The 12500-nt window shown below is 39.3% G+C and overlaps 3 protein-coding genes across 3 annotated transcripts in view; 1 reads left to right on the forward strand and 2 right to left on the reverse strand.

The window, feature by feature from the left end:
• paf1 (PAF1 homolog, Paf1/RNA polymerase II complex component) overlaps positions 1-5236 on the forward strand; it is an 11727-nt gene extending 6491 nt beyond the window's left edge. Inside the window, exons 11-14 of the mRNA XM_079611092.1 lie at positions 1639-1767; positions 1906-2011; positions 2251-2338; positions 4360-5236. Of these exons, the coding sequence (XP_079467218.1) occupies positions 1639-1767; positions 1906-2011; positions 2251-2338; positions 4360-4715 (679 nt within the window). The 3' untranslated portion in view covers positions 4716-5236. The remainder of the gene's footprint in view (positions 1-1638; positions 1768-1905; positions 2012-2250; positions 2339-4359) is intronic.
• The window catches only part of LOC306997685 (NLR family CARD domain-containing protein 3-like), a 377651-nt gene that overhangs the window by 65805 nt on the left and 299346 nt on the right, over positions 1-12500 (reverse strand). The gene's annotated exons all lie outside the window — the stretch shown is intronic.
• gmfg (glia maturation factor, gamma) lies at positions 5346-9197 on the reverse strand. The gene is made up of 7 exons (XM_079611106.1): positions 8947-9197; positions 8393-8489; positions 8214-8263; positions 8055-8104; positions 7268-7350; positions 7049-7122; positions 5346-5617 (listed from the first exon to the last, which is right to left on the reverse strand). Exons 1-7 carry the CDS (start codon positions 8947-8949, stop codon positions 5546-5548), a joined length of 429 nt encoding a protein of 142 aa, XP_079467232.1. The 5' UTR covers positions 8950-9197; the 3' UTR covers positions 5346-5545.

Consider the following 12500-nt stretch of genomic DNA (forward strand, 5'->3'; position numbering starts at 1 on the left):
GTGCATTTTCTCGTATTTGAGGCGTGGTTTACGAATGCGCCGGCGCCGTTTATTGGGTGCTAAGAATGTCTATCAAATGCGCCCGTACGTAGCTCATAGCCAATCGTTTCCATTATACCAGATGACGTATGTAGAGAAATGGTTTAACGCCAAACGCTGCTCTTTTTTTAAAAATAAAATTGCGACTTAGAACAATATCTAAGGCTGCATCAAAAGGTAGCTTCGCGTCTGCTGCCATGTTGACTCCATAGATATAAACAAACTGCTTAGTTGTGTCGCAAAGATGTCGTCATCGTCTTGCTGCTCCCTCCCCGTTCTGTGATTGGTTCCCTAAACGAGGCGAAAATCAGGTCCATGGTTTCCAGACTGCCTTTCAGCGAGAATAAAATCGCGCTGCGCAAAGGCAGTCTGGGGAAACCCAGGCTAGATTCATCCAGTAATGAAACCAGTTAAATCTGCGAGTCATTGAATCATTGATTCTAGAGATTCGTTTAAAAAAACTGATTCATCCAGTCATGAACCAAGTGAACTATTTATGAGAGAGTCATTGAATCATTCACTCAAGAGATTCGTTCAAAAAAACTGATTCATCCAGTCATGAACCAAGTGAACTATTTATGAGTGAGTCATTGAATCATTCACTCAAGAGATTAGTTCAAAAACACAAATTCATCCAGTCATGAACCAAGTGAACTATTTATGAGAGAGTCATTGAATCATTCACTCAAGAGATTAGTTCAAAAACACAAATTCATCCAGTCATGAACCAAGTGAACTATTTATGAGAGAGTCATTGAATCATTCACTCAAGAGATTAGTTCAAAAACACAAATTCATCCAGTCATGAACCAAGTGAACTATTTATGAGAGAGTCATTGAATCATTCACTCAAGAGATTAGTTCAAAAACACAAATTCATCCAGTCATGAACCAAGTGAACTATTTATGAGAGAGTCATTGAATCATTCACTCAAGAGATTAGTTCAAAAACACAAATTCATCCAGTCATGAACCAGTGAACTATTTATGAGAGAGTCATTGAATCATTCACTCAAGAGATTCGTTCAAAAACACTGATTCATCCAGTCATGAACCAAGTGAACTGTTTATGAGTGAGTCATTGAATCATTCACTCAAGAGATTTGTTCAAAAACACTGATTAATCCAGTCATGAACCAAGTGAACTACTTATGTGTGAGTCATTGAATCATTCATTCGGAAATATTAGGTGCGTTCGACTTCGAAGCGGTGCGGCGCACACCGATCACAGCTCGAGAGACGCTTGTTTCCACCACAGAATAAAAAAAAGAGAGTGGCTTTTTAAATCGCTATTTTGAGAATCTCTTGCAATTGCAATAAAAAAAGTCAGAACGAGTGATGTCGTTTTTTTATTCCATATTAATGTGACACAGATGATTATGAGTCGAAAACGTTTTGCACTTTTTTTGTCCTCTAAATAAAGGCATTGTGTCGTTTTCCATGAACGTGAGCGAGCTGAGGCTAGATAAATAAATCAATGATTAACTGGAATTAGCATATACATTTAACTTCCATATCTGATTTTTATGAGTGAATCTGGAGGAAAGGTAGATTTTACACGTGTGTAATGTGTGTGTGTGTGTGTGTGTGTGTGTCTAGGTACGATTATAAGATCGCTCGCGAGTACAACTGGAACGTGAAGAACAAGGCCAGCAAGGGATACGAGGAGAACTACTTCTTCATCTTCAGAGACTCAGACGGCGTTTATTACAACGAGCTGGAGACCAGGTAACTGTCAATCACACAGACAGGCTCCGCCCACCCGGAGCAGACTCACACACTCATCTCTGTGTGTGTTTGTTAATGACCACCTGTGTGTGTGTGTGTGTGTGTGTGTGTGTGTGTGTGTGTGTGTGTGTGTTTTAGGGTGCGTCTGAGCAAGCGGCGAGCGAAGGTTGGCGCTCAGTCGTCCACGAACGCTGTGCTGGTGTGTAAACACAGAGACATGAACGAGAAAGAGCTGGAGGCTCAGGTCAGTCCTCACACACACTTTACTTTTGTAGTTGAGGCTTATAAATGCTTAGAAACGGTTTATCTGGATATAAACGGAGGATTCAGAACCGCGTGTGTGTGTGTGTGTGTGTGTGTGTGTGTGTGTGTGTGTGTGTGTGTGTGTGTGTGTGTGTGTGTGTGTGTGTGTGTGTGTGTGTGTGTGTGTGTGTGTGTGTGTGTGTGTGTGTGTGTGTGTGTGTGTGTGTGTGTGTTGGACAGGATGCTCGCAAGGCTCAGCTGGAGAATCACGAGCCGGAGGATGAAGACGTAGAGGAGCTGGACTTGGAGAAAGACATGCAGGACTCTGGTAACACACACATCATCATTATATCAGCTGTGTGTGTGTGTTTAGTACAAAGTTTGAGACTCCAGTGAAAGTGTGTTGTGTAGATTCAGAAAGCTCATTCACACCAGGAACAATAACTATAACCTAAAAATGATAACAAAAATGATAATAGTTATCGTTACAATTATCATTATACGTATTGTTAGTTATTATAGTCATATTTTCTTTTTTTTTCTTTTTTTATAAAATTCAGTACTAGTACACATACAGGCAAACACTGTTAGAAAGAGATAACATATTAAGTACAAGTACTTGCAAAAAATACATATGAACAAAATGACAATACAAACAAGAGGTTACGAGAAGTTCAACAGCTTAAACTTGGCACATTGTCGCCGTGTATTTATAGCCAAAGGTCTTGTTGAGTGTTCAAGAGATAGCAAATATTGGCTAAAGTCCGTAAGAAAGATACAAAAAAGGTTTTCTATCGATAAACTTTGCTAGGAAAAGAAGCAGATTAATAACAAATTCTCTATTAGAAATATCACTTTGGACTTTGGGGACCCCAAAATAAACTTTTTTTAAAGTTAAAGAAAAATCTTCGGATATGTATTTATTTACATAGATCGAAAAATATAAGCACTCCCAAAAAATATGATCAATAGTTTCTGGGTAACACAGACAAAAAAGAGCATTCCTCTTTGATACCCGTATGAAATTTAGACAGACGATAGTTACAAGGGTAATAACATTTATGAACAATCTTGAGGGAAACCTCAACATCAAGAACTCTTTTTTTTTTTTTTTTTTTTTTTTTTAAAGAGACCAAAATCTTTTCCAATCGATATTTTCAAACTTATTATTCCAAAAACTGATAGAAGGGGGAACAGAAGCACAAGGTTTCAGAAGGATTGATCTGATTTTCTTGTTGGTGAATTCACTACTTATAAGGAGACCGTTATCTATATAGAGGTTGGAGGAGTCTAATGATGGAGGAGAACACGAAGGGCCTTTAGGACTGGATTGAAGTAGCATTCTAACACCAGAGGGAATAGCATCAAAAATGACTGCATATTATAGTCATAGTTATGGTTATATTTATTGTTGTAGTTATCCGTTAGGATCATACTTACATAGTTATTGTTCTATCGTTATAATTACCGTTATACTTCTTGTTGGTATAGTTCTCAGTATAGTTACAGTCAGTTATTGTTTTAGTTATCATCGTAGTTATAGTTCTCTTTAAAGTTATTGTTATAATCATCATAGTTCTCGTTATAGCTACAGTCCATAGTTAGCGTTACTTATAGTTATCATAGTTATCATCATAGTTATAGTTATCAGTATATAGATGGTTATAGATATTGATATAGATATCGGTATCATTGTAGTTTTCATCATAGTTATTGTTAGTTACAATTTTGGTTATATTGTTATATCAATATTGTTATAGTCACAGTCATAGTTAAAGCTAGCCTAGAAATCTAGACGCACCCTAGCGTTAGCAAAATGTATTCTGCAGCCAGGGCAGTCTAGCAACTCTCCATAGACCTTCTAGCTGCAAAAACCTAAATTGGGTCAGGCCAATCACGTCGTGTATAGAGTAGGCGGGGGCGGGCTCAACATATGACGACAGAGTTGCGACGGCTGCCTCTTGAGAACAAAGAATGGCGGCTGCGGATGGAGAACAGCGTCTTTCCTATCGGCTTTGGCCGCGACTCTGGAGGACTTAAAGTTAAGCTTTTCTTTAAGAAAAGAGCAAAGAACGGCAATTAAAGGTGATCTTGATGTAAGTCGGGCTTGCCAGGTACAGTTAAAGGGATAGTTCACCCAAAAATGTAAATTAGTCCATGATTTACTCTCCCTCAAGTCATCCTAGGTGTACATGACTGACTTCCGTCAGACGAACACAATCTGAGTTATATTAACAAATGTCCCAACTCTTCCAAGCTTTATAATGGCTGTTTCTGTTTTGAACGTATGCACTCAATGATGGATTAGAATATTAAGATGATGTCCTGACGATATGATGCTGTGTTCAGGCGAAGAGCGCGAGAAGCCCAGCGACTCCGAGAACTCTGAGAGCGAGTCCGAGCGCGAGGATGAGGAGCGACCCGCTGAAGAAGAAGAGGAAGAGGAGGAGGTGGAGGCGGAAGAGGAGGACGAGGAGGTGCGCAAGCGGCGCGAGAGGAAGAGCAGCGGCAGCGAGAGCGGAGAGGACCGGGACGCGGCGCGTGACGAGGAGGAGATCTTCGGCAGCGACGACGACAGCGAGGAGGAGGAAGAGGAGGAGGAGGAGGAGGGTGGGCGAGCGAGGAGCAACAGCAGCAGCGTCCAGCAAAGCGGCAGCGAGAGAGAGAGGGCGTCGGACTCCAGCGGCGACAGCGACAGCGAATGAGGCGCTCGCTCGTGTGCTCCCCTTCCAGATCTCACGCTTCATCCCCATGAAATTATATCTAGCTTGTCTTTCCTCCTGCATTGTGACGTCATGAAGATAATCGTGACCTGGAGACGCGCGTCGTTCCCCTTTTATCTGTTAGCACTCGAGACTAAACTCTCTCACGCTCACTCCTGTGAAGGTCATGGAAAACATGCCTTCTCATCCACATGAAATTATATTTTGCTTGTGATCTTCCTGCGTTGCGTTTACTCGTCATGGAAATAATCAGTGACCTGGACGTGATTGTGAGCGTCACACACACACACACGTGTGTCATGCCATCTGTTTCACATCCATGTGAGATATTAACTGAACTACACAGATTTGTCCTGCTGTAGTTTTCATCTGATGTTTGGGTTTTATTTCTCTGGCTTTTCATTATGTGAGACTGAAGCGAGTCGCTTATTAGTGAGTGACGTTTTTGTAGTTTTTTCCTCTCATTACCGTGTAAACATTGTAAATAAACAATGATTTTGTTACTTTGAGTTCTCTGATGTGGATGATGTTGGTGGTTAATGTGATTCTCTACACCTGAACTTCATACATCTACTAAAAAAATCCCCAAAATGAGCGGATTCAAACACGACGAGACTTCAAACATGATTTATGTTATATTAAAATGCGTTAGGCCACTGTGAACATGGTTCACACAGACTTACAGACACAATGTCTTACATAAGACATTTGAGAAAATGAAATGAGCAAGAATTATGATAAAATAGATATATTTTTAAACAGATCAGTTTTGATTGTTGATTTCTGCATGATTTCATGATTCTTGTTGCAATTTAGCGAAAAAATGATAATTTCTCCTTCAGCCATTCTTCGCTCAGGTCGTCCGGATTACGAACCTCAAAAATCTGCAGATAGAAAAGATTTATTGCTTTTATGAATCCGTTTCAACAGCAATTCAATCAGACAAAAGTGTAAAAAAAAAAAAAAAGCTTTAATTCATAATAATAATAATTGTAATTTTGTTAAGTAATAGTTTATTAACATAATTTAGGTGTCTAATATAACATGCATTAATATATAATTAAACTAATGGGTTAATTTTTGTCATCATTTTAATATGCATCTCATCCAGTCCGATGAAAGAGCTGGAGATTGTTTTTATCATTGTGTATTTAACAGATTACAATTCATCTTAAAATAATGACAAAATGACTTCAAAAAGCTGAGCTCAATGAAGTAATATTATTGCAAAGCTGAGATTTATGCAGAAACACTGCAGCCTGTTGGTGAGATGTTTTAAAGGAGTAGTTCACGTTCAAATAAAAATGTCCTGATAATGAACTCTCCCCCATGTCATCCAAGATGTCCACGTCTTTCTTTCTTCAGTCGAAAAGAAATTTAGGTTTTTGAGGAAAACATTCCAGGATTTTTCTCCATATAATGGACTTCGAGGCAACCAACTTTCAAATGTCAGTCTGAGTGCAGCTTCAAAGTCTCGACACAATCCCAGACGAGGAAGAGTCTTATCTAGCGAAATGATCGGTTATTTTATAAAATAAAATGATATATATTTTTAACCACAAATGCCCCTCTTGTACCATCTCTGAGATGCGCCACGCATTACGTCATCACGTTGGAAAGGTCACGCGTGACGTAGACGGGAGTACCGACCCAATACATATTTATATAAACTGACCCACAAATTATGGAGTTCCTCAAGGCTCAGTGTTCGGCCCTCTGCTGTTTTCAATATACATGCTGCTAATTGGTAATATAATAAGAAAACATGGAATTAATTTCCACTGTTATGCTAATGATACTCCGTTACATATTTCCTCATGATCAGATGAAATCTCTAAATTATATATATTTATATGTATTTGTGTCAGTTTATTGTTTAAAATAGTCCTTACGTGTGCGTATCCTGGATGTTTAACGATGTCACACGTGACCTTTCCAACGTGATGACGTAATGTGTGGCGCATCTCAGAGATGGCACAAGACAGACATATGTGGTTAAAAAGTATTTTTTTAAAATATTTTTTTGGGAAAATGGAAAAAAAATGTCAGCTGGTTTGTCTAGATAAGACTCTTATTCCTCGGCTTCAGACTTTGAAGCTGCACTGAGACTCACATTTGTACCTTCGACCCGTTGGTTGCCATTGAAGTCCATTATATGGAGAAAATCCTAGAATGTTTTCCTCAAAAGCCTCAATTTCAAATTTCATTTCGACTGAAGAAAGAAAGACATGGACATCTTGGATGACATGGGGAGAGTAAATTATAGGATTTTTTTATTTGAAAGTGAACTAATCCTTTACGTATGAACACTTTACCTTCGTGAGATCTGCGGACTGAACCAGTCTGTTCTTGCTGCCCGCGTACATCATCTGCTGCTCGGGTTTACAGCCTGTGAGAGTTTACATCTCCGTGAGACACAGGCAAAAGATTCAGCAGCAACTCCAATGGAAATCCTCAGCACAATATGAAGCACATGCACTAATATACTGATAGTCTCCAGCTGGTTTATCATCAGCGCAGAACTCTTTACTCACCCACAGGACTAGAGAAGATGAAGCAGAGCGGATACGACACGCGTCCGTCACCGTGGGTCAGTTTATAACTGTACACAATATACGTGCACTGAGTTAAAGAAAGCACACAGAGACTGAACACATCAGGGTTATTTTCACAGCAAGATATTTTATCAACATTTTGTCTATTTAAACGGGGGGGGGGAATCTAAGTTAACATCAGTAAATTATGGAGTGCCTCAAGGCTCAGTGTTCGGCCCTCTGCTGTTTTCAATATACATGCTGCTACTTGGTAATATTATAAGAAAACATGGAATTAGTTTCCACTGTTATGCTAATGATACTCAGTTATATGAGTATATGACTCCTCATGATCAGATTAAATCTCTAAATTATCCAAGTTGACAGAGTGTGTTAAAGATATAAAATATCAGATGACTTATAATTTTCTTCTATTGAATTCAGATAAGACTGAGGTATTATTTATTGAACCAAAAACCTGTACACAGAATATAATGTGCATCTAGAAGGATGTGCTGTAACTTCATCCTCTTCAGTTGAAGACCTGGGAGTTATATTAGACAGCAACTTGTCTTTCGAAAATCATATTTCATATGTTACAAAAACAGCCTTCTTCCACCTCAGGAACATCGCTAAGCTCCAGAACATGCTATGTGTTTCTGACGCAGAAAAGTAAGTTCATGCATTCATGACCGAGACTAGATTACAGTAATGCATTACTTGTTGGCCGGGCAGTGAATGGTTTTAGTTAACTATAATATCCCTAAAGATCCCCGTGGAAGGATATCGTGGCTGACGCTCTGGAAGTTCTTCTCTGAGTTCATCCAGAGTGATATTCTGAAACACACACACACACACACAGAGAGAGAGAGAGAGAGAGAGAGAGAGAGAGACAACCTTTAACCTCATGACTCTCAGAGCATCACACACACACACACACACTGACCTCAAACTCTTCCTGCAGGATGACCAGCTGTTTCTCCATATCGATCTTCACTAAAGAAAACATGCATTAAATGAGTGTCTGACAAATACCCGCCCAGTAAAAAAGCCTCGGTGTGAGAAGAGCTGCATTTATCTTCATACAAACGAACAACACACTGGTTTGTTCCCAGTGAAACTCACTCAGAATGGCTGCGTTGCTCGTCTCCTTGCGAAAGCGAAACTTCTTGAGCTTCTCCTGCAGACTGACGTCCACCTCGCACACGACTAGAGAACTCGACTGATGAAACATGAGCAATGTATTCACAACTCCAATGCTTAAAATCACCACAATCACTCATTTTGAACATTTTCCTAACACTCCCATTAAGTTATGAAAATGTTATTTCTGAATGTTCTCTGAATGCTTCAAACATCCAGTTCCATTTTCTCATTTTGCACACAATATGGGAACGTTACTTTTGAATGTTCTCTGAAACATTGTTCATAACTTTGAGAGAAGGTTAGCCAAAGCTAGAAAGTTCCCTTTTAGCTGGGTTAACGCCATTATAACTGCTTGTGTAAGAGATTGAGGACAGGAAGTGTTGTGTTGTTCTGCTGCTGTAATTCGTTGCTTCCTCTTTAAACAAAATGATCATATATCATAAAGCGACTCTACAGCAGCTCACGATACTTTGAGACTCAAACATTATTGATCAAATTAGATCTAACAGAAGCATTGATGAGATCGGTCTTACCATCCTGCAGCTCTGCTGTTCCTCTTTTGGGTTCCTGTGACAGGATGCTGAAGACGCTTTCTGAGGGATTTGACGTCAAGCTCACCGTCGTCTGGTGTCTTGAGGAATGACAGCTTATTTGCAACTGAATTGCTAAAACGAGATTCACAAATATGGTTATTTATTTCAGATTTTTTACAAGCAACAAAATGTTAAGCTGAAATTATTGTTGTGTGGTTGATGTTTCTCAGTCGTCCAGTCACTGCAGTTTTAGCCCCTCCAACAGAGGGCAGCACTGATCAGAATCACTAGTGCACTCCATAGTGATGCAATAATACATGTTTACTCGTTTCACACATTTAGCTCAGATTCATCTAGTTCAGAAATAAAACGTTATTTAAATGTAATTATGTCAAAAATACTGATGTATGCTGCATCTCAATACTAGTTTTACTTGACCTTAGTGCTAAATTGGACATTATAGATCATAAAATACTCTTAGATCGACTACAAAATTACACTGGTGTTCAGGCACAGGCATTAAGGTGATGTAGATCGTACCTATCAGACCGTTCACATTTTGTCAATTTAAAAGAGGAATTATCCAAGATAATGTCAGTAAATTATGGAGTGCCTCAAGGCTCAGTGTTAGGTCCTCTGCTATTTTCAATATATATGCTGCCACTTGGAAATTATTATAAGAAAACATGGAATTAGTTTCCACTGTTATGCTAATGATACTCAGTTACATATTTCATCACAACCAGATGAAATCTCTAAATTTCCAAGTGTGTTAAAGATATAAAATATTGGATGACCTGTCATTTTCTTCTATTCAATTCCGATAAGACTGAGGTATTACTTATTAGACCGAAAACCTGTACAGAGAATCTCTTAGAGTATAATGTGCATCTAGAAGGATGTGCTGTTACTTCATCCTCTTCAGTTGAAGACCTGGGAGTTATATTAGACAGCAACCTGTCTTTCGAAAATCATATTTCATATGTTACAAAAACAGCCTTCTTCCACCTCAGGAACATCGCTAAGCTCCAGAACATGCTCTCTGTTTCTGACGAAGAAAAGTTAGTTCATGCATTCATGACCGAGACTAGATTACAGTAATGCATTACTAGCTGGTTGTCCTGCATCCTCAATAAACTAGCTACAGTTACTCCAAAATGCAGCTGCTAGAGCTCTTTCTAGATTAGGAAATATGATCATATAACACCAATTATATCAGCTCTACACTGGTTATTAAGTTACGTATCGATTACAAAAAATTGTAAATGGCCAATAAGGCCCTGAGTATCATTAGCATAACAGTGGAAAATAATTCCATGTTTTCTTATAATATTTCCAAGTGGCAGCATATATTGAAAACAGCAGAGGGCCGAACACTGAGCCTTGAGGCACTCCATAATTTACTGATGTTATCTTAGATTTTCCCCCATTTAAAAAGGCAAAATGTTAACGGTCTGATAGATATGATCTACATCACCTAAACACCAGTGTAATTTTGTAGTCGATCTAAGAGTATTTTATGATCTATAGTGTCGAACGCAGCACTAAGATCAAATAAAACTAGTATTGAGATACAGCTTTGGTCAGAAGATAAAAGTAAGTCATTTGTAATTTTCATGAGTGCCGTTTCTGTGCTATGACATTTTTTTAGCAGGAAGGAGCACAATTGAGCAGACACAATTTAAGACATGGACGTATTTAACCAATCTTCTATTGCCCTACAATCCAGGTCACAAAACTCTGGGCTTCGGGTAGTACCTGGACATTTAACTCCACTAAAGAAGGGAGAGCGTTTTCATATTTGCCTCCTAAACTCTGGAATAGCCTTCCTAATAATGTCCAGGGCTCAGACTCACTCTCCCAGATTAAATCTAGATTAAAGATGCACCTCTTTAGCCAAACATTCATATAATGCAACTCTTATAGCAGTTATATCAGATTGCATGCATATGATTACCAACGTTTCAACCATTTACAACCTATATTAAAACCAAATAAACAAACAACAAAGCTTGGCAAAAAAGAAAGCGAGAGATAGACAGGAGCATTATGAAATACCGTACCTCAAAATATTACTTCAAAAGACATCAATACAATCAAGATATGGAGTATCTGATGTAAATCTTCAGTTGACGAGTGAGTGACACATGTTAGGAAATCTAATGGAATAATTGCAAAGAAGGGGGTCGATCACTGATTCAAGATAAACATATATTTGTTTTCCAATAGCAACAAAGGCTAGGATGTCAAATAACCATCTAGCAAACTCAAATAATTGGAAGATCTATAATCAAAGACAGGGGAGCTTTAATCCAAGCATTTGACTCGCACACTGAACACAATTATAAACCCAACACTTTTGTTTTTGCCCTCATTTTTCATGAGCTGAACTCAAAGATCTAAGACCTTTTCTATGTGCACAAAGGCCTATTTGCACATTTTAAGGCCTCATTATGTTTCTGCGTCAACTCCACGGCGTAGCAATGCCGTCACTCCTACGGCGTCGTGGCCGTTTTATGGTTCTGCGTCGGGTTGCGTTGCATCACGGTGCATTTCACCGCCATAACGCTAGTGGGGTGTTTGGTTCGCGAATCTCTTTGCTAGTTTGTTTTGGTTCCGTGTGCCGGTTCCGTTTTTTTCATTTCCGACAATGGGGAGCGAAAGAGAGAGAGTTGTTGCAGCTGGAGCTAATCGGCGTTGAACAACAAATGAGTTTATTGCAAATGTTAAATGGCAGAAGAAAAAGAAGACGTCGTTGAAACAAACAGTGCAGGGGTCACTTTAAAAATGGCGGTATAGCGGAAGGGGGAAACCGGAAAAGCTACACTCCGGAAATGATGTATAATCTGACCAATCTTTGCGCCCTTGCGGTCTGCGTCGCCTCGACGTGTAGTTTACATTTTTTGGAGGTGCACGTTGAGCTACGGCGGAGGGGGTCGGAGAGGGGTTCGCGGAGACGCAGAGGCATCAAACAGGCTTTAGAGTGGCCTTTTATTGTGGACAGCCTAAGGCACACCTGTGCAATAATCCTGCTGTCGAATCGGCACACCTGTGAGGTGGACGAATTATCTCGGCAAAGGAGAAGTGCTCACTAACACGGATTTAGACAGATTTGTGGACAATATTTGGGCCTTTTGTGCACATATAAAAAGTATTAGATCTTTGAGTTCAGCTCATGAAAAATGGGGGCAAAAACAAAAGTGTTGCGTTTATAATTTTGTTCAGTGTATATTTAAATTTTTTTGAGTAAGACCTAATTACAATCAGTATAGTCTCCTACGTCCACCTTACATTTAAGACGTAATGAAGAATTACGTCTAAGGATTGGTGTGATGCACAATCCTGAGCTGAATAGCTCTGGCCCGAGATCTCACTCCTCCAGACGCTCTTCTGTTATGGTCGACTGTACCTCCCCCCTCTTCTGTAATCTTCTGGCCACTTTATATAAGCAAAGGGCGAGATATAAAAGATCTGCTTACTCAACGGGGGATTTAAGAGAATCTTCTCAATGGCCGACATGGAGGGGGTTATAGTGACAAGAGTAGTACTTATAA

This window comes from Phoxinus phoxinus, assembly GCF_949152265.1.
Source record: "Phoxinus phoxinus genome assembly, chromosome: 4".
Taxonomy (NCBI): domain Eukaryota; kingdom Metazoa; phylum Chordata; class Actinopteri; order Cypriniformes; family Leuciscidae; genus Phoxinus; species Phoxinus phoxinus.